Source organism: Opisthocomus hoazin, chromosome 9 (genome assembly GCF_030867145.1).
Source record: "Opisthocomus hoazin isolate bOpiHoa1 chromosome 9, bOpiHoa1.hap1, whole genome shotgun sequence".
Classification (NCBI taxonomy): domain Eukaryota; kingdom Metazoa; phylum Chordata; class Aves; order Opisthocomiformes; family Opisthocomidae; genus Opisthocomus; species Opisthocomus hoazin.
The window spans coordinates 25,691,433-25,714,103 of record NC_134422.1 but is presented as its reverse complement, the minus strand read 5'-3'; the positions used below and the strand labels follow the sequence as shown (position 1 = coordinate 25,714,103).

Genomic DNA, 22,671 nt, shown 5'->3' with positions numbered 1-22,671 from the left:
AGGTGGTGTCCAGCAGTTTGCTCTGTTAGTGAGCTAGTGTTCAGCACTGGGTTAACCTTTCCAGGGTCATGCTTCAGGATGGTGAATAATACAGAAGTCGGTATGATGATTTGCATTTATAAATGAGCTTGCTGTGGCAGTGTGTAAGCCAGTTTCTTCTGCTATGCAAGCGTAGAGAGAGTATTTAAATTTTGCACAGACCCTTATTTGCTGCTAATAATTATACTTACTTGCTTAAAGAGTAAGTAGACTTTGACCTGCTGGATTCCTTATTTTCTGTTGTCAGCCAAACTTCAACTGATTTTTAGAGAAGTATATCCTAGAAGAGAAATCATGAGAACTGTATGCTTACAGAAATCTATGACAATTTCTATATGTTTTCAAGAAATTAGTAGTTGTGAAACTGAATTCTTGTTCAGATTCAGTTTTACTAGAATTCTAAAGCTATATAAGAATTTCAAAATCTGAACAGAAACTTCTTGAATTATACAATAGCTATATAATGTGAAGTTAACTTTGACATGTGAATCTTGTGATAAGAGCTAAATTTTTCTATTTCTAAATAAAGTTACTCTTTTTGCAAAACTTACGTATCCACAAATAACTATCATCCTATCTAATATTGCTATAGCCAGAAGTGTGTTAGATAAGGACAGTGTCAAGTGATGGTGGAGCGTTCTGTTTTTTCTCTTCCTAAAGGTCACTTTGTCCTGCAGAAGATTATTTGTCATTTTCCTATGTGGCTATAAAGACAATTGTGTGCGTTGTACGTTCATTGATGTAAAGTGACTTGGGGCTTTTTATTTTGATTTGGGGGCCAGATATTGACACTGACTGTTAACACTTCCCTGCTTCGCAGCTTCACCTCACTAACCTTACCCCTTCATATAAAGGTCTGCCTTATGGTTTTCACTTTTATAAGCAATAAATACTTTATTTTTCCTATTAGACCCTTAATTCTTATCTTATTGCACTGTGTGACATTTGTTTTATGAAGTTAGTGGGTTAACTCCAAAGTCCTGCTGAAATACAAGTTTAGGAAATTGATTTTTACTTCCCTCTTCACTAGCTTTTGTTTCAACAGTCCTTAATTAACAGCCTGGGTAATATTCCTTGCCTTAAACTTCTGGTAGTGTGTGTAGGAGTGAGCTGTTAAATGGATACTGTGTATTCATTAAATTGAGCTAAATTTTATTTAGCTTCCGAGGTCTATTTGCAATTCTGAGGTCTGTCTAAAGGTAAAACCCCTGTGAGGTCTGTATACGCAGAATGGATGAAACTTTATTTTCTCACTAGCTAAATAACGGTGTAAAAGTCATGTTAATGTGCACCATTTGTTATTTTAGTAGTGATAAATGAGTTTGAGGGAACTTAATTTTTTGACCACTGATCTTTTCAATTTTGCAGTTTATGCCAACAGCAAACTTAAGAACAAACAAATCCCCCACTTTTAGCTGAACGTGGCCATTAGTCAGCATAGCTAGGATAAAAGGTCTGCTTAAGATACTGTAAAATGCATTATAATTTCTGTACATGTTAGTTATTTGTCATAACTTCAACTATCTCTGTTTTAAAGTTAAGCTGCTTCTGATATTGGCTGTTAACCACTAAAATGATACTTTACTAGTGATTACTTTTTAAATTAAGCTCATGTATTAGCTATAAAGCCACTTGAGTGCATTGTAAATAAAACACTGTAATAATGAAGTGCTTTAATTACACTCCCTAAAGTATGCATAGTTCTCAGTAATTTTTTTAATTTAAATTCTTACCATGTTCCCTTTTTTCTGAAAAGCAGTTTGAATTGCTGTAAAGATGGAGATCCAGCCTTTAAAGTCATTTGAGCAAATTCCATGGCTGTTCTCTAGTTAGTGAGTTTTCACAGCATTTGCAGCAAGCTAATTGCTTCTGCTAATAAATAATCTAAAATCGATGCTGACAGCAGTTAATTGGCACAGAGACTTTATTCTGTAAAGCACTTGGCTAATGACCTTCCTTAAATTAATAGCATTAAGTGCTATAAGGAAATAAATCTAAGGAATTGCCTGTCATTCGCTTGTCATGTCTAATAACTTCCAATAATGATGGCTGATAGATTTTTGCACATTCCATTATTGAAGTTGGTGCATGTAATTATTCTCCTCATTATATGTAAACAATTAGCAATATTCAGTGTTTCCTTGCAATAAAGCTGTTAAATACAAGCAGCCCATTTGAGTTTAGAAACTATTTTTTAACCCAAAATTTTGTTTCCATTGAATGCAGCAAATCTGCAGGTATCTGAACATGCTACTGGACTGAGCTTCACCTTTTGAGTAGCATTAAGTTGCTTGTGAATGGGAGCATATGGGGGGGAAATGCTTTGAAGAATTCTGTGTTGATATGTGGGACCTTTTATTTCCAGCTTGAGGAAGTAATGGAGAAGGAAACGTACAAGACTGCTAAATTAATCCTTGAAAGGTTTGATCCAGAATCAAGTGCAAAGGTAAGAGTCTTGGTATTGATACTGATTTAATATGAAAGCTACTACGGAGCTGAACATCCAGATAATGGTATTTCTAATTAATTGGCAGGTGGCTGACCTACCATCTGCTGGAACGTCTGCAGCCCCAAGACCTGGACAAGGTAATAGCCCTGTAGAACGGCTGCTCTTTAGCATAGATACTCATCTTTCATAGCAATTTCCACTCTAGAAGTCTTACTATGATAAAATTTGTAGATCAATTGACCTTTATTTAGGGTTAATAGACTGTTTATTGGACTATGCCTATTCCTGATCTTTTTCAGACAAGGGATCTAGTACTAAAGGCTGATGCTCTTCTAGACAGCAGAATGTTTAATGTTGCTTGATGCTAAAGCAGTGAGAAAATTTAACTTCTTATGGCATACTTGTGATTTTTCTAGAATACTAAGATGCTTTCAAATCTTACATAATGCTAATTGACTTAGCTTTTCAATTCTGTTTCTGGCTAGTTAGACCTTTCCTAATGCGGTGCTTAAACTACTTTTATATGGTGGATGGAGAGGTTCCACAAAGCTAGTGCAGAAATTGGGTATTTCCTAGATGCAAGGAATGGACAGTTCTTTACTAGTTTACGATGTTCCATTTAAAGGTGCTATTGAATAAAATAATAAATGAAATAGGAAAAAAAACTTGCATGTGTTTCAAGGAAGCCTTGTTTCTAGATTGCAGACAGAGGTTTCAAGACTGAAAAGATCTCTTCCACACACTCTCCCAGTGGAATGTTTGCGTTACAAATGTGGACTATAAAAAAAAAAAAATGCAAACAAACTACTGTTAAGTTTTTCTTAAAGTGGAGTATAATATACTGTAGTTAAACTGAAAATACTAATATTAACACACTATAAAGGCCACCTTGTATTATAATACTGAAGATACTTACACAGATCTGTCTCAAAGTGTGAGTACTAATTTGCTGTTATAACCAGCTTAGACCTGTAAGGGCTGGTGCTCAAAATAAACTGCAGAATCTGATGTGCAGAATTTTCCATAAAATAAACAGATTGCTTTAGAGCATGTATTAGAATTGTCAACTTTGCGTCTAATTCTTGTGAGTAACCAAACTTTCATTTATCTCACTTTCACTTTTGGAGTGCTGGTTTTGATGGGTGCAGAGCACCTGGATTTACTAACAAAGGTGTTTTACTCTTCTTGCTTAGCTTCAAATTGTCATGAAAACATTTTTAGCCCATTCTTACTTGTTGACATTGACAGTGAGTAGTTGCAGTGCTGTATGTTAGCAGTAAAGGTTTTATCTCTTCCGGTGTCCTAGACACAACAGCTTTTTCTCAAGTTTGTTCCTTACCTGTCTCTCCCATCATTCCATTTCTGTGACACTCGTAGTTTTTTGAGGCTTGAAGGGCCATTCTGACACCCTGTTCTGTTCTCTGTTTTAGTACAGCTCATGGTGGTTGCCAGGAATTTTCTGTCATATCTGTAATGTTTAGGTAGTCTGGGTTTTTTTAAACTCTTTATATTCATCCTTTTCCTTGAAATATGTTAGAAATCACTCTAGAAGTAGGGTGACAGATGCGTTTGTAGAATGCAAGTAATGCTGACCAGGGGATGAAACTGCCTTGAAATGTGTGTTTCTATGTAGAGGTGTAGAGATAACTAGCTACAAGTTAAATACAGTAGGAAGTCTTTAGTCACCCTGGCTTTATTAAGAGATATCACCAGCATTTTTGAAACCCCTAAGCAGTTATAAGATTTGTCTGCTGCTTTGCCCAGACTGTGTAAGTAGCGATGGTGACAAGTGAGTTGCTCAGTCTTTATTAGTTAACTAGTCTTGTGTATGTTTAAGTTTACAAAGCACAGTGCATGTGCTTTTTACGTAGGGTTCTGGGTTAGTCAAAAGCAGGTTAGTTGGTTCCAGCGTATGGCTGGATTTTGACTTGAGTGTTAATAGACGACCTGTGAAGGAGAGGTTCTGAGAGAGTTAGAAGTATTTGAGAGCCAGCCGCTATAGGCTGTGGTCTGCATTAAGAAGTGTGGTACATTAGGAGTAGGTTTGTAGAGTTAAACAGTTGTTACTGAGGAGTTTGCCCACACTATGTAAGTTTGAGGGGTTTTTATTTAGGGCTAGCTGTAAACTGGTCTCATGGATCTGTCAGGGGTCATCTTTCAGTTTAGTTTCATTTGAGAAGAATGTAAGTGCTGCTGTCGGAGACCGTGTTGTGGTGTGAACAAGAGACCTTGAAGTGACACAATTAAGCAAATGCAAAGTACACTTCTGATTCAAAGATTATTCAGCTTCTTTGGGTGCATCCCCATTAAAGTAAGCAATTTACTTTATCCTGAATAAAATTGCAGTTTACCTTGGAAAGGATTTGGGAAAATAAATTTTGTAAGTTACCATAGTTTATGATTGGATTCTATGATCTCGTAGTCTCTAGAGTCTATGGTCTCTTCCAACCTCAGTGATTCTGTGATTCTATATGGTTTTTGTTCATATACAATACAACTTCCTTTTTTCTCTTTTTCCGGTCTGTTCTCTAACACATTGAATTTAGAATTGGTGCTGCTTTTTTGTCCATGTAGAAGTGGATATTCAGCCACTTGTATTTTGAGATACATTATAGTTCAGGAGGGGTGTGCTATGTTTGTCTTTAGCTTGTGAATTGTAGAAACATATTTCCTAAATAACCTGTTCTTGGGATGTACGGTAATTGTTTCAGTCTTTAGCCGTCAAAAAACTACTAGCTTATTGCTGTTCACACTAAATAATATCTGCTCAAAACAAATACTAGCTTCTATTCTGTGCAGTATATGTAACTAGGTGACACCACAATGTGGCTGTGGTGTAATTTGGTGTATGCAATATGTGGCAAAATTATAGTGATTGGGAATAGTAAAATATCTGTGAACAAGTTGACATTAAAGATTCCTTGATCTTCTCTTTGCTCACTTTGGACACAGTCTAGCCAGGCAGCAGAACGCATTGTCTTGAGCTCTGTAATTGAGTCTGTTTGAAAAGAGGGTGAATAATGATCAATGTGTAATCAGATTGTGTATGAGGCAGCTGATGTAAGTTTAGTTAGTTGGTATGTTTTTGCCTGACTTGTGTCATGCTAATTAGTACAAAGATTTAATCAGCACTTGTTGTGGTTTAATGTGGCAGCCAGCAACTAGGACCACGCAGCTGCTCTCTTGTTCCTTACCCATCCAGCGGGACAGGGAGTAGATTGGACAAGAAGTAAAACTCATGGGTTGAGATAAAGGCAGTTTAATAACACAACAAAGGAAATAATAATAAATACACAAAACAGGTGATACAAAATACAGTTTTTCTTACTGCCTGATGACTGATTTTGCGGCCAGTCCCCAGGCAGCGATTACAGAACTTGTGGATTTCGCAGAGCTCGCTGAACTCATGGAAAAGTTTCTGACCCCTGACCCAACACCCTTTTATATACTGAGCATGACATCTATGGTATGGAATATTTCCATTGGCCAGCTTGGGTTAGCTGCCTGGCTGTGTTCCCTCCCAGCTCCTGCACACCTGCTCATCAGCCGAACATGAGAAACTGGAAAAAGTCCTTGATTTCTTAGCAGCAGCTAAAAACATCCGTGTATTATGAACATTCTTCTGGTATAAAATCCAAAACACGGCCACTACTGGGAAGAAAATTAACACTATCCTAGCTGAAACCAGGACAGCATTATATAAGCATAGGCTCTCAGAAGAACAACTGGTAGTGCCCCAATTTTCATATATATTTAACTCTTTTTGCAGTTATTGGGATTTTGACATGCACTTCTTAAATAGTTGTAGTTTTAACAGATGATTCAGATAAATCTTGAAAACTCAAGTGCAATCTTGCCTATTCAGAAATGTTTTGAGGGGTAGAGTTAATGAGCTTACAGTTATCCAGTACTTTGGTTGTATGAAAAAAATAGGGTGAGTATATATTGTCAGTGGAATAAATATTCATCAACAATATCCTGTCATTGATAGCTGCTCCCTTCGTTGTGCTAATACAACTGTTAGCAGGGCTGTATTGTAAATAAGATCACTCCATGACCTGAATTAAAAATAATACACTAACAGATGGTTGCAAGCTGTGGGATAGGTACAGGCACAAGGACGAAGAAAGAAAATTCTTGGTTGGTCTTTGCCAGTAAAGCCAACAAGCTATGTGAACTATATATTGACCTGCATTGTGCTCTAGCTCTTTAAAAATGATGTATTCTTCTCTACAAAAATCAAGGAGTTTTGAAGTCAGTGAGAAATAAGAAAATTATGCTTGTAAACATGAAAGATACAGCTGTCTCAGCACTGGCAATATCTTAATATTCTTTAAGAGAGCATACTTGAATCATCAGCTGTGAGTAGTAGCCCTGTGAAGTAATGTGTCTCCTTATGTATCTGCATTGTTCAGTGCCGCTAACTCCAGAATCTGGACTCCAGTGTGCTTGAAGAATAGAAGTTTTATTGTTAAGTTATTTATCTGCCTTCATATAGTTGGTTTGCAGATGCACAGACATCGTTCAGGGAAGAAAAAGCCTTGGAAAAATGCAAAACTTCATTAAAACTACATCAGCAGTAGCTGTGTGTTGTGTTTAGTGTTGAGACCTGACTGATGTGTTACTCAGCTAACTTGTGGAACTTGAGTTATGGAAATCTGGAATTTTGCACGAGGCTCGTTATTAACACGTTGCATCTCAGCATAAGGCAATTTAAGAAGCAGATAGAGCATATCCAGTTACTGCAGAAGAATATTAGGGCTGTTATTGTGGAAGAGGACAGCAGGTTTAAAAGGAATTAGAGGAGTTCATGGGCAACAGGGTCCATATGTGACATGAAAATGATTAGACAGGGCTGTACTCTCTAACGTCTCTAATGTGTTTATGGATCCTGGGGGTGGTATCAGAGATGTAGGCAACAGAAAGCAGTCAGTTTTATATTGTAGTTACATAACACCTATAGCCACTCTAAGAGATGAAATACAGGGATAGGTGGGCTATTGGTCTCGCCAAGGAGAGCATTTCTCTTTTTTTCATAATTAAGTTCTTCTGATAAGCTCTATTACTTGGGGAGCAGCAGAGTGTTGGCAAGTTCTCTTAAGTGTGAAATAAGAACAGAGTGAAAGCCCAATGAACTTTTAAGGGGCAGGGGGAAGCCTTGTGAATAACCTGATAAAACTAGCAATGAGTCTTGCATTCTTACCCTGTAATGAGACTAAAGCTGCCGAAGCACAACTCTCTAATACTGACTGTAAAGTACTTGGGTTCAATGTCTTTGTAAGAGCAGAAATATGAGGAAAGAGCCAGTAAAGTAGCTGTAACTTTTTAAAAATTGGAAGTATTTTTAAAGGATGCTTGCCAAAAATAACTCTTCAGAAAGAACAGGCAGAAGGGGTAAATCTTAATGCAGGTGGCATGGAAATTGCTCATGAATAGTGTATTATGGACTCAGAATAAACGTGGATAATCCTCTCCGTGACCTATCAAAACAGACTCAGAGCTGTTAAGCAACCAAAACTGACATGCTTGTATCACATGGTATAGGAAGACAAAATGTAGGAGTAGCATCCGTATGTAGAAATTATAGTCATGATCTTTGGCATTTTTATGTGTAAAATCATAATAAAGTAGGCTTTGTAATGAAAAAGAATATTTAAAATGATCTTGGAGCAAGTGGAATTAGGCTTCATATTTATCACTCATATTTTAAAGATATGTGGAGCTGAAAAGAGTTGAGAAATTGCATACCTTTAACTTGATTTTTGAAACTAGTACATGAGTGGAAACTGTAACACAGACTTGAAAATATGGATAAATATATCATTGGTCAGAATCAGTATATTTTGTAGATGAGTCATGCCTGTTGGCCAGATGGCAAGGGGAGGATGATGCCATTATTCTAGTGCAGTTAGACTTGAAATGTTTACTACTAAGGTCTCTCACAAAAAGCTCTCAAAGAAATGTTAATGGGGAGGTTCATAAATGAATTCTTGATTAAAATAAAGCTTTCAACACAGGAGCAGTTTTCAAAATAGAAGCAAGTCACCAGGGAAGCCTTCAAGGAATTTCTGCAACTACCTTACCAATTTATCCTGGGGTCCGGATTCTGAACAGTTTAAATAGTGAGGGGACAATCTTTACTTGTTAAAACAAAGTTAAGATACAGAACCTTTGTACTCATTGGGTGATCTAACTTGGACGATGAAGTTGTGTGAAGTAGTGCAGTCATGCACATGAAGGTGTGGCAGGGGGGAACGAGTAATTTGTTCTGCTCTGTAGGAAACTGAACTAGATTGGTTTTTAGTAAGACTTTGTGCAGCTTCTGACTACTGATATCGAAGAGCTTTTTATTCATTCTGATGTGTATTAATTCTATTTATATGTACAGATACGTAGGCAGGAATATAGCCTATGTGTGTTGCAATTTTGTGGCACTAGACGTTGGCGATTTTCCAAGAGGACTTTCACATTTGACATCAAACTCCAGTGATAGCAGCTCCTTCCCTAGCTAGAGTCAGCTGATGGCTCGCACTCGCTGCCTCATCCGGCCCACACAGAAGCTCAGTGTGGTAGTGTTGTACTTTAGGGGCAGGGATCATTCCTTTGGACTGCAGCACACCTATCTCCCCGTCACCAGTGGATCTGTGAGCTGCCTGCTAAGGATTTAAACTCTGCCAGCCTGACACAAAGTCAGCAGATAAAAACTCTCTGATCTTGAAACTCAGGGAGATGAATTTAAAGTCCAGTTCTAATGTTAAATGCCACTTGTTGTGGAGGACAAGCAAGCTTGTTCAAACTAATGTGGGTGCTAGACACCAGCTCTGTAGGGTGCTGTAGCCTTAGGCGTAGGCATTCTTGGGGTGTACCTTTTAGACTAAGCTGTCACTTGCAAACCATGTTGATGTCTGCAGCCCTGAAGTGAGGGCTAGATTTCTACTGGATTTGTTGGAACAGTGTGTTTCAAAGGCTCCGTAGAGGTGATGAGGTATAGATGGGATGGGAAGTAGATGATAGTAGCTGCTGTTCTTGAGCACTGTTCCTGGCTTGTTTTGGGGAGCACACTCAGGTCTAAATATAATGGAACTTCAGATTTGTGTGAATAATATGCAAACCGTAATATATTACTAGGATGGTATTCCCATTGGTGTTAATGAGAACTCGGGCTTCAGGTAAGAAGAACTGAGGAAACCTATTAAGTTTTTCATAATAGCGATTTAATACTGATAGTTGGAGTGAGAAAAGGTAGCAGTAAGGACATGTTCAGGTGGAGCCCATTCTTGCTTTGTGACAATCCAAGCATGTGGCTTGTTGGCAGGGTTGCTGAGAAAAGTGAGCAAAACTATACGATCAGAATGAAGCATTATGTTTTCTTCTGGCTTTAGAATGGTTTCATTTATCCAATCTGAAAAAAATTTGATAACTCTGGGCACTTAGCCTATGTGTTTTAGACATTAACTGAATAGTTTTTGGTCCCATGGAAAGCTAAATACTTGGAAGCATGTTTAAACTGTAGAGCAAGAACAGTGGCAAGTTCTGTCTGTACATTGTGGTATGAATGTAGCTGTCCCTATCTCCAACATTTTGCCTTAGCAAAGAGCTACCTTATGATTCTGTTCTCTCATCTTCTTTTAGAGGAATTTTTACTGTAAGTATTTAACAGGTAATGATTATTGCTATTAAAATATAGTATTCTGCATGGGGTTTATTTCTGTGGCATACTCAGCCAGGTAGCTGGTGATCTTTAGTTACAGACCTTTCTGGGTTTGTTTGACTCCATAGTTTGCTGATTGGAGCAATGATATTAATGTACTTTTACTAACCTCTTGCTTATAATGTTAGATATTAAATTTGATATGCACATGTTCTTGTCAGAAATTCGTCAGAGGACCACAGCTCAAAGAAATGCTTCTACGCCCTCACCTACAACTCCTAAACAAGGCTCTCCAAAATCACTGGTTCCAGCATCTCCTAATCTGCAGAGAGACGCATCAGCTCTGAGCGGATCCCCGGAAAGGACTGTTGTGCCGTCCTTGCAGTCAAACGTTTTACCAAGGCGCCCTGGATCCCCTGCTACTTCAGTGCCTGGAATGGGTAAACAGAGCACTTAATGTTATTTACAGTTTATATTGTTTTCTCTGGTTACCAATAAAATAGGCCATTTTCAGAGAGTATGGAAATGGCATTTCATTTGGAAATAGCAGAGCAGTTATCTGATTAAGCAGGAGTTCCATATTCAATTAGCCATAACTCTTTACAGCTGGCACCTTTTGATGCTGAAACCTATTGCCTGAGCTCATTTAACTGTTATGGCTTCTTTGTTTAAATGGCAATAAAACTTTGCAGTATTCTGTAGTCAACAATATAGCATACCTTTTTATGTTCTTAGTTTAGAAGTGCTCTACACTTATATAAATCAGGTACAGAGGAGAACACTTTCAGAATACATTCATGTTTCTCACTAAACCCTGCACATATTTTTTAACATGCATCTTGACATTTATTTAGATTTTTACTCTAGGAGGTATAGTCATGCAATCTAGATTCATAGATTAAAGTGTAAAATACCAAATACACCAGAAAAGTGGTCTGTGTTGTAGCTGAATTCTTCTAAAATTGCATTGTTATTTTGGTACAAGAGTCAAAAGTTTCAGCAACAGGTTGAAATCTGGTAGAAATGAGTGCTCCTTCAAATTTGGTTTCATTTCCTGAAAATGCTTTTCCTTTGATTTCTGATTTGGTGTTTGGATGGGATGGACTTTATTAAATAGAACATGAACTAAATCCAATAGGAGGGATAGCAAAATTTGAGAGTTTTGGGGGAGGATGCATTCTTCTCATTCTCCTCATGGATGGTAAAGTTGTGTATGGGTTAGTGTCAGGCCTTTCATTTGGTGTGCGGGATGTCTGGCAAGTTGGATCACAAGGCAAGAAAGGAGATGAAGTTGAAAATAGAAGGGATGCAACTTCCGAACATCACTGTAATGTGGTGTGGTTCTGTATAGTGATGAAGAATAACATTTTTTTCTGCCCTGTGTTCCTGATTTTTAACTTTAAGTCTTACAGGCTGTACATTCTTGCTTACTAACTTCATGATACAGTCTAAAAGTAGGACCATACATAATATTTTGACACCCAGTCTCTTAATGGAAGATCTTGGGCAGCTAAATGTTAAAATGCCTGTTTGTATTGCTTAGTGTATGGAGTAAACTCGTCATGAAAAATTGTGCTCTCTCACTTCCCTGCAGAGTCTATTAAGCCCTATTTTTTGTTAGTAGTTGTTTACCTGTATTATGAAACTGCTAAACTTGTTTTTCTCCCTGAAGTGAATTGTAAGGCAAGTTATTAGTAAATCTTGATTGTCTTGAAGTACCAGAAATCAGCTCCTTGCACCAGGAAACTGATCATTTGGTTTCAGTAAACATGGTTTGTAACCCGCTTACTGAAAATTCCTTAAAGAGTTTAAAATCACATGCTGCTTCTTGTTTAAGAAGCTGTCTGTGTAATAAAATAATATCAGCTATATAGTAGTTTTATTCTTAGGGGACGATTCAGGCACATTGAATAAGCTGGGTGAAATTCAGTCTTTACTACAGAAATGGTTTAGAGGAATAAGGAAAAAAAAATGGACTTGTTTGAAAGGACAGTTGCCAAGCCTGTTAATTAAAATATTTAATGTAGGTTTTTGTGATAATGCTTTATAGACACATTTTTTTCCACTAATAACCGATATTTTGACCAAATGTAGTTTTGTTGTAGATAGCAATGGAAGCCACTGCAGTTGTCGGTTAATGTGGAAGCCTTGCTTTCTCTTGGATTTCCTCAAACCTTCCAGGCATAGAAAATCTCAGTCAAGTAGCTGTAGTGAAAAGTATGTAAATTCAGGATCTGTAAGAGTAATATAATTGCATCTAAGTTTATGCATGGCTTGCAACAAATATGAATAGCCTTAATTATCTCTACTTTAGAGAAGATTAATAATTCATTTTCATTATACTATATTTTGTAGAGGAGAATCAGTTTAATGTGTATTACCACAGAGCTCCCATATGTTTGAAAATTAATAACCAGCAGGTAGTTGAGAGTTTGCCAAGCTTTGCAGAAATGACCAGTCTTTCTACAATGATTGCTTTTGATGCTTATGTTAATTACTGGTGTCCATAACAGCATGAGAACTAAGGTAGTTGGTTTGAGTTCTTAAGTAGGTGATTGAAGTTGTTCTTGGAGCGTGTTGTGATCTTTCATTGTAGGTAGCTTTATTTAATTTTTACCTTATTTATGAACTTCTAGAAACTTTGGATATATCGGTGATACACAGGTCATAGGAAAATTTGACCGTCTGAATATAGGGCTAAATACATGTTGGAATGTTAGCCAGGTATTCATAAAATTATTCTAGAGTTTTAGTTTTATTGCAAATTATATCAGTGCTGTAGATCTTTATTTCACACCTATGTCGGACGTTGTCCCATCACTTTTTTTTAATGGAAGTGTTGGGTCTTTCAGATTTTTGTGAAGCTTTAGGAAATGCATTTTGCATGAACTCTTCTCTGGGCAACTTTTTCAGAATCTGTAAAATGAAGCATTAGGTCCAGTTTGCCTTGCATTAAATTTGTTCTCCCTTGCTGCTGTGAGGGTTTTCGTAGTCTGGGTTGCTGACAGAATACAGTAATAACTTAGGAATGCATTCACTGGTTGATATGTCGTGAATGCAGTTCTCTTTGTGAAAATGAGTGTTACTTTAAAACCATTTCCGTTGAGCTTGAAACTTTTTTGTGCTTATTGAAGGGTTGTAAATTGCAGTATTTTCTAATTGAATTTCATTGTGCTTGTAGAGATTAGGACAGTCCATTTAGGTCAATCATCCAGTATTGGTGAGAGGTGTTTGGAAAGGCTGTGCTGTTAGAAATATTGCAGCCTTAATGGTGAGATTAGTCTCATTCTACTTGTAGCACTTTAAGAGAGCACTGCTGTAATGTTTGATTCCTGCAATGTTTCTGACATTTGCCGTAGAGGGTGGAGGTTAGCTGTGCGTGGCATTCAGCGTGAGGTTTACCGCGTTGCAGTGCACTCTGACATAAGTTACTCTTTCCTTTGTTGCTCTGATCTCTGAAGGTTAAAAGGTGAAAGGCTTGAGATGGTAGTTGCTGGCAGTTACATTTAATGCTGTATTTAAACTTAAAGCACGTCTTGGATCACCTTATCAAGGAGTAAGACTTGCTGTGTTGGATTTGCCTGCATACGCTCTTCTTAAGAGCTCCGTGTGACTTGTGAGTGAGTCTCAGTTGTGTCGGCAGCAGTGGCTGTGCATGGCCTGGTGCTGTCCCCAGGCAAGGTGCTACAAGAAAGCTAAAGCTGTCTGCTGAGAAACTCCAAGTCCACTGTTTTTTTTTATCATGATACCATTCAATTAAATGTCCTTCTGAATTAGTTCAACTTGTGAACAAACTCTGCTCTCTTGGTAGTCCTTTATTTGTGTTTTTTAAAAATCCTTTTTGCATCTTCAGACAGTGGATTTAGTTTGTTCTACCCTTTAGATTCCTCTTTGTTTATTGGGCATTATGGGGGATTCTGTGAAACACATCTTCCCAAGAAAAATACTGGAAGCATACGGCAAATTGAGAAGACAATTGAAGGCTGAATCAGTGGTCACTAAAAGCCTTTCTTTTAAGTTATGCCTTTTGTATATCTGTTTTTACTGGGTGGAGCAAGAATAGATACAAGCCAGAACTTCTCCCTGAGAAAACCAATGGTTGTTTTTTGTGCCTTGAGAATTTTACTTCTAAGAATTAAATATACTTAGTTCTTGCATGGCTTCAGATTATCATATGCTCATCTCAGTACGAAACATGCTAGTATTGGTGGAATTTTTCTGTCTAACCTTCTTAACTATCTTGAGCTTGAATAGGACTTTTGTATTATTACAAGTAATTTTGTCATTGGATTAAACTGAGACTTATCTGTCATGTTTCATAATTTTGTCTATAGTTGGCTTGGAGATGACCATTTTGTCCCAGTTTCAGCTCTGAAAGGACTGGTTTGTTGTTCTACTCAAACATAATTTCTTGTGGCCTTTGAATGTAATTCATAAATGTCTTATGGAAATATATTTTAAGTTCCCTTCCCCCTCCCCAAGTGCTCACTTAATTATCTTGCATTCAAGACTGACTGTCTGATATCGGTTGAAAGTACTGTAACGTAATACCTCTTGTGCTTGTCTAAAATGTCTCTTGGCCAGGTGCATGGCATTGGGAAGAAGTTTCGGATATTTTGTTACTTGAGTGGTCACATCTGAAGGATTCAGACTTCATTTCTTACCAAATCATGTTTTGCTTATTATGCCTAGCATCTTCTGTTTTAAGGCTGGAGAGGAAGGTAGAAATAAGAACCCAAAACTACATAAATGGAAATTGGCAGCTCGCAGTGGTCTTGTACAATAGACCAGATGTTTTAAAACAACTTTGTGAAAAGACAGGTTTGTGCCACTGGACTACTTTAACTGCCATAAGTAAGCAGAGGTGAAAAGGTGATGCCAACTGTTGCTGTTAGCTGTTGTTAGAGGAGTTTTATGTTGATAGTAGTTTTGTTAAACACGTGGGATATGAGAAATGGTATCTTGATAGTGGCCTTCTGGCTTCTTTGCTGAAGCATAAATCTGAAAGTATCCAACTTTGCATTAAACATGGGATTACCAAAATGTCAAATTGCATGTGTAGGCTGAATGCACACTGAGGGTACTGTGGTACCGTAATTACACAGAAAACAGTGGGTACTGCTTTGGTAACATGTTTAGTTCGTCTATGGTTGTAATTGATTTTACCAGATTTATTGGTAACGCTTGAAGTGTTGAATGTGCATGGTTGAGACTATATGAAGAAAACGCAGATAAGGAGTTTTTCTTTGATTAAAGCCTCTGTTCATGAGTAATCATTAAATACTGTTGATGGTTTAAGTTCTTTAGAAATTATAAATCTAATTGCATATCCAAGGTGTGAAAGTAGAGTGATTTAATAAGTTTATAAGCTAAAGAAGCAGAAGAGGAACTTTCAGCTATTGTGGGTTTAAAAATCTTCTAGCTTTCTTAGTGGACCAAGAAATAATGACCATTTATGTTAAGTAGGTGCGATTATTTTATTACACTAGCATGCACAGTGACATATCAGATTATATATAATGTAGTTGAAAATAATTTTGACATAGTTTGTGTCTTCCTAGGTCTTCATCCTCCAGGTCCTCCTTTAGCAAGACCTGTTCTTCCTCGAGAAAGAGGAGTTGTGGATAGAGTTATTGAATATTTGGTAGGCGATGGTCCTCAGAACAGGTAAAACGTTGCTGAAGAAAATACCTAAGCATTTAAGAGAGAGGAAGCTTCTTCAGATGTGTGAAGGCTAAAAGAATTGCAAATTAATTTGTCTGAAATTTTCATAATGAAGTGGCTTCACCAGAGATCTCTATGTAGGAAGAATGGTAACATTTTGCAGAATTAACCTCCACTTTGGGTGGTATTAACCATGGGATACAAAGAGAAAAATCTGTGCTCAAGTGCGTGAATGAATTATATTTTGAACTAAAAGAAAAAAAAGTTTTATTATCTTAGCACTTCAGCTTTATTATCATTATAAGTGCTTTCAGCTTGCCTTCAGAACTGTCCAGGCATATCAGAACATCCATGTTAACCTTGGTCACTTTTCATATTGACTGTATTTTAATTAAATATAAACTTAATTTGGATGTTATTTTCTGGCGGCGATGATATTAACAATATGCTGAACCATGAGGTTTCAATTGTATCTAAGAATATTTCACTGTTTTTAAACCAACTTTAAAAACTGTTATTTGATATTATCCTTTAAAGCAAACTAAATCTGTGTAATTTCACTGTGGAAATTAGCTTTGAAGAGTAAATATCTAAGCTATTAGTGGATATCTAAGGTAAAATGCATCTCATTTCAGTGTGTTATTAATTAAAGGTACATAATTATATATTATTCATGTTTTCTAGGTACGCCCTTATATGTCAGCAATGTTTTTCTCACAATGGTATGGCTTTGAAGGAGGAATTTGAATACATAGGTAAGAGTTAATCTGTGTTAGGCTCTCTAGTAGTTGGCTTATGTTTCATAACTGACATGCATCATACTTCATTTTGGTTGCAGTTACATACTTAACTGACACTGTGGAATGCCACTTCATACGGGGAACGGTTTTGTGGTAACTTATTACTCTGTACCTTAAGATTCACTTCCAAGACTTAGAGAAGTACTTTATTGCAACCTTCAGGCCAATGATTTTATGTGGAGAAAACTATTCAGTAGAAATAAGTCTCCTCCAGTACATCCATGAGAATTGCTACTGGCTATGAATGATTCTCAGAAGGTTTTTATATTGAGAAACTATCTGACATTAAAGTGTGCCTCTCTTTACCAGACCTTAAAAAATTTTTTACTTTGGCAAGAAGATCTTGGGGAGGTATCGGAAAAGGAGTGGGAACAAGCCCTAGGGGGCTATATGTGAATTTATGGCTGACAATAACTTAAGACAGACACAGCTCTTTATTGAGCACAGATGTTTTATTTTGCCTCCTTTCTACCACAAGCGTAAGCCTGATGCTTAAGAAATGAGAGAATCTTAGATAAATCTTCTGTTTCATTTTGTTTTGCTTAATTTTATGAGTAAATATACTGCATTGCAAGAATAAGCTGAATGTTTCCTATGGAACCAAAGGTATGTAGTCTATATGTCATCTTAGATCAAGTGAGTTCACAATTTAACTGTGCAAGGAATTGCCACTTCTTCCCCTGCCCTAAGACAAGTGTGTGGGGACTATACAGTCAAGTATTAAGTGGTATCCAGTAATTCTACAGAACAGAATTGCCTTTGCTTAATTAAGCACCACTGGAGCAGAATACTCCTCGGAAAGCAGAGTGAGACATACCTTGCAGAATCCATAGCATCTCCTTGCTCAAAGGGTGAGGAAAGTGGCATCTTAAGGGGGGGAGGGTGGAATCATTGGCCAACTGAATTCTTTCATAGGAAAGAATAGAAGAACACCATGTGGCAACATCTTGTAGTACTGGATTGCATTGTTTTGTTCATTGTGGTCAAATCTTTCAGGGTGGTGGGCAGTACTCGTAAGTGCAGCAAAAAGCTGAAAGCAAATGGGCTTTTAAGAAGCAAACATATGCTGAAGTTAAAAATGGAGCTATATGGAGCAGCTTGTGTAAATTTGAAGGAGGTGCTCTCAGGTACTGATAGTCATTTATGTAATTCTCTGTTTTTAGTATTTAGGGCAGTCGGAATATAGTGTAGGAAAAAAGGCGAAATGTGAAATTGAGTGAGGCTACTTATTTGGTGTGCTTTTGTGTAGCATTTAGGTGTGCCTATTGCTTTTTCCTGAATCCTGCAAGAAAAACTAGACCTCAGGCTCCACGACTTCCAGAATTCAGTTTTGAAAAAAAGCAATCTACAGAACTGCAATCTGAAGCTGAGCCTCTAGAACCTAGAGGGAGAAAGCCCCAGGAGACTCAACAGAGAGAAGGTATGTGCTAATCTCATGAAGTCTGCTCTTTTTTTTTAATGTCTGATGACCCTCCCTCCCCCCATCGTCTAGATTAGTTTTTTGTAAAAATAAGAACAACTGAAGAACTCAAACACTGGAACAGGCTTCCTGGAGGGGTGGTTGATGCCCCAAACCTGTCAGGGTTAGAGGCATTTGGACAATGCCCTTGATCATGTGCTTTAACTTTTGGTCAGCCCTGAGTTGGTCAGGCAGTTGGACTAGATGATTGTTGTAGGTCCCTTCCAACTGAAATAGTCTATTCTATTCTAGATTCGTAGTGGGTACAGTTTGCATATTTTCAACTTTTCTTGTCACTGCTTCGAGCTTAGCTTGTTCATGCTATTGTCTTCTGTCCTGGACCCTAAAATATCTTCATATTTGGCAATATGTCTCATGCAAATGATAGCATAACAAAATTTTTGACTCTAATGTTATTGATAAACAGATTGAAAATAGCACTGTAAATTACAGAAATAATTAAGAAGGCAGTATGTCCTGAAGTGGTTAACTTTCACTGTGTTCAGCAGGTCATTTGATTGAGGTGTGTTGGAATTTCTGCCTTTGTTCCTTTTGCTGTTTTCCTCAGGGCAGGAAAGTCTAGTAAAACTGCCTTGTTTAATTTCAGGGAGTTCAAAGACAAATTGTCAATTTTAATTTAACGTAGTTCCTTTTGAGACATTTTATAGTCTGCAGATACAGTAGGCATCTGGTGTACAGCCAACAGGAAGATGCAGTGTTTTAAAAGACTCCAGAAATTATAATTTCAAACCAGAGAATCTTCAGTTAGTTGTGCCATTGAGTGCTTGTGGGATTTTACATTAGTTTAAACAGGGATGATGATGGAAAGCTATCGAGCAGTGTACAGCCCCGAGATTCAGGCTAGAAACACACTAACTGTGGGAACTGTCAGAGTGTGGCAAAGAATGTTTCTGTTTGATTATCTTTAAGAGGGAGTACAAAACAGCACTGGATTTTGCTTTCTGGCCTGAGAAGGCTGCGTGAGACTGGTAGGGAAGTCATATCTCAATGTAGCCGTCTCTGGGTGTGGTCTGATGCGGGTGCATTATAGGGAAAGCTTGGTTTCTTTTCGTGTGCCATAGTGTGCTCTTACTTCATTAAAAGTACTGTTACTAGCGTGAAAATAAGACTGCAATCAAATATGTGAAGCTAAGATGATGCAAATGTTGTCTTTGCCCTCAAAGGATCTAATCATCTTTTTGGTGAAGGAACGGTAGGTTAGTAGCTTCTCAGCTGCTTTTAAAGTTGGAAGGTTCCTACAGAAAAGACATAATTTGTTACTGGGGTCCTCAAAACTCTGCTTATTTTCCTCTGTGTGAATCAAATGGGGAAGCCCTTAAAGATGGATATTCAGATTTTGAAGGTGTGTGCTTCTCAGTATTATCCATAACTGCAGGTTCTTGGAGGTTTGAGGAAAGGGGGACGCTAATTAAGCTGGTATTATCATTGAAGGAAATGTTTGTCAAACTATGCCTTTAATGGGTCTAAGCTCCTGAGTCAGTTTATAGATGTTGTTAAAAAGAAAAAAAAGTAAAACCTTAAGAATTAGCATGAAGTTTTTGTTAGGGACTTGAGATGTAGAAGTGAAAATTCTGCAAAATAACTTTTCATTTTTTGAAAGCAGAATTTTATCAAGTATTTCAGGATAAAAACAGGATAGTTTTACTGCAGTAAATGTGATAGAAACTTGTTTTTTGTTGGTATGGTCTTGTATTAATGTGCTGCTTTATTTAAAAACAATGACAAAAACCACTGTGGGGTTCGTTCCCCCATTCTTTTTCCTGATAGGAAGTGTATGGTGAATTTTTTCAGAAGAGGCTTAAGAGATAAGTAACTGGTAATACTGACTTTTGGTTTTATCTAGCTTAAATATTTGCTCTTTTCTGAATATTTAATCTCCACGATGATACAGACTATGCTGTTTTGATAATTAGTAAGCAGCCATAAATACAGTATGTGTTAATATTTTACGTAACTAATATCTGAGAAATGACTTGTTGACGTAGAAGAGGCCAGTGCTACCCTTTTGGTTTGTCACTGCATTAACTGCGTGCGGCTTGCCACAAAATGATCTCTTACGAAGGAGAAAATATAGTTTTCAGTAAAACACTTTTTCCATCAGAACCCTAATTTGGAACATAACTACTTATAGGCAGTTGGGCTTTATTAATAAATGAACATATTCCTTGATTGTAAGTTCAAGGCAAGAAGCTATCATTGAGAAACTCTGGACAAGGCTTTTGCTCACTACAGTAATAGAGCTGCTGTCGTAGCAAGGGTAGAGTAGATCTTTAGTTGTGGATGTAGGCAAACATTAACACCAGGAAACTCAACTTCACCACAATGTTGACAGTGCAGGGAGATCCAACTCTTATCTGTACCTCATTTAAACCATAGCTGCATAGCTTGAAGAAACTGCAAGCTAATATGATACAGAAGTGCTAATAAATATTTTTAACCAGTCACTGCTTTTACTAATGAGTAGAGCATGAAGCTGAATCTTTTCAGTTGTGTGCTCATGCAGTGACAAGCATGTTATGTGCAAGTCCTGTGGATAAGAGATCTGAAGAATGGTTATGGGGAGTGCTGGTGGCATGGAACCTTGGATTTCTTAATCCTGTGGAAATATGGAGTTGTCAGCTGTCGATCTGATGCAGATTACTGGCACAAACATCATGCTTCCCTGTTTGGCAGAGTAACTTGGGACATTGTAGTATCAGAATGAAGCAGTATATGTCAGTTGTTTTCTTACCTTTTTCTTAAATGGCTCAATCTTGAATTTTTTTTCATCAAAGGCTAGTCGATTATCTTACATACTTCTCTTAAAAGTATGAAAGTTTGGACCATTGAAAAAGCCAACAGGAACCACGTTTATCCTCTTGATTAATTTTGCTTTGCCTATATTTGGTACTGTTACGCTGCATTCTTGATTCAGGTTTAGTGTTTAGCAATGTGTTGAAGGTTGAAACAAAATTTGACTGCTTCAGTGTTTTGTGGTGAACATCTGGTGCTGGTGTTCAGAGGTCTTCATTAGATGCTTTTGAACTTCAGATTTCACCACAGCAGTCAGCACTTCATGGAGACAGCTTCCTGTGTTGTGTCCGGATTTTTATGGAAATCCTTGACCATCTTGATGAAATATTCTATGATGATTTAATGCTCTGTCACTTTTAAGGATTCTTGGAATGCAGTAACTGCTAGTATGTTTGAAAGGATTTCCATTTAAGAGGCAGATACAGAAACTTGGTTTGTTTCACAGAAAGATTCACAGTAAAGCTGTCCTCCAGAAATAATGCTGCTTGAAGTGCGTGCTTATTTGAGTTCTACTAAAAGTAGAGCTTGGTTTTGGGCAAGTGTTATAGATGGAGCGGAACTGGTTGAGGACAAAGGACTAAGGAATAAGCTTGAGTATTTGTTCTGGTCAGAATAGTCAGAGTTCAGTGGTGGTGTTTTTTTTTTTTTTTTTTTTAAAAAAAAAAGGGCTGGAGGCATCTTCTGTTTCAGAGATTTGGCTTGACTTTTTACCACGTATGCTCCTGTTCCACAGGACAGCAGAAGCCCACTGTATTTTTTGTAAGCCATTGTTTCTTTTCAAAGATGTGAATTTCTGCCTGCAGTGCTCTTCCCTTAGTTCAGCTAATATGGCTAGAATTCAGTGATTTCTCAAGCAGACATGGGTGAACTCATCTTGAATTTAATGACTTGTTTACAAGTTCTTTTTGGTTTGAAAATGTGTTATGTTTCAGGTCTACCACAGTTCAGTTTTGCTGAACAACATAGCTTGTCTTTTTGGTAGGACGTAAAGGGTACAAGAGAATCAAATGCTGTGCTGTCACCAGGCTTCTTTTTCAAAGACCTCACAATAGCTTTCTGTGATATCAAAGCTGTGAACACAGACTACTGTGAAGCACATCTGTAAAGATATTTCAGACACATGGCACTGTGAAAGTCTAATGGGGAGCTGCAGTAGTGAAGAAAACTTGTCCCAAAGATCTTGAAAGTACAAGTAGAGTAGCTATATTTTAGTGCAATTATTTTATACTATTTTTTGTGAATTCCTGCATAACAGACATAACGTCTTCTACTCCATTTAATCACAGAATTGTAGGGGTTGGAAGGGACCTCTGGGGATCATCTAGTCCAACCCCCCTGCCAAAGCAGGATCACCTAGAGTAGGTTGCACAGGACCTTGTCCAGGCGGGTCTTGAATATCTCCAGAGAAGGAGACTCCACAACCTCCCTGGGCAGCCTGTTTCAGTGCTCCGTCACCCTGAGAGTAAAGAAGTTCTTCCTCATGTTCAGGTGGAACTTCCTATGCTTCAGTTTGTACGTGTTGCCCCTTGTTCTGTTGCTGGGCGCCACTGAAAAGAGTCTGGCCGCATCGTCCTGACACCCACCCTTGAGATATTTGTAGGCATTTAGAAAGTCCCCTCTCAGCCTTCTCTTCTTCAGGCTGAACAAGCCCAGCTCCCTCAGCCTTTCCTCATAGGAGAGATGCTCCGGTCCCCTAATCCTTGTAGCCCTCTGTTGGACTCTCTCCAGTTCTTGAACTGGGGAGCCCGGAACTGGATGCAGTACTCCAGATGGGGTCTTACTAGGGCAGAGTAGA

General features: G+C 37.7%; 1 protein-coding gene across 6 annotated transcripts in view; it reads left to right on the top strand.

Moving 5' to 3' along the window:
• Positions 1-22,671, top strand: part of LNPK (lunapark, ER junction formation factor) — a 57,319-nt gene that overhangs the window by 18,586 nt on the left and 16,062 nt on the right. For all 6 annotated transcript variants that reach the window (XR_012764989.1, XM_075429867.1, XM_075429870.1 and 3 more), the window contains 6 exons: positions 2,405-2,485; positions 2,574-2,625; positions 10,361-10,579; positions 15,701-15,806; positions 16,488-16,558; positions 17,853-18,023. Coding sequence is in view for 5 of the 6 variants with exons in the window: in XM_075429867.1 (XP_075285982.1) it covers positions 2,405-2,485; positions 2,574-2,625; positions 10,361-10,579; positions 15,701-15,806; positions 16,488-16,558; positions 17,853-18,023 (700 nt within the window). In the remaining variant the exon portion in view is untranslated. The remainder of the gene's footprint in view (positions 1-2,404; positions 2,486-2,573; positions 2,626-10,360; positions 10,580-15,700; positions 15,807-16,487; positions 16,559-17,852; positions 18,024-22,671) is intronic.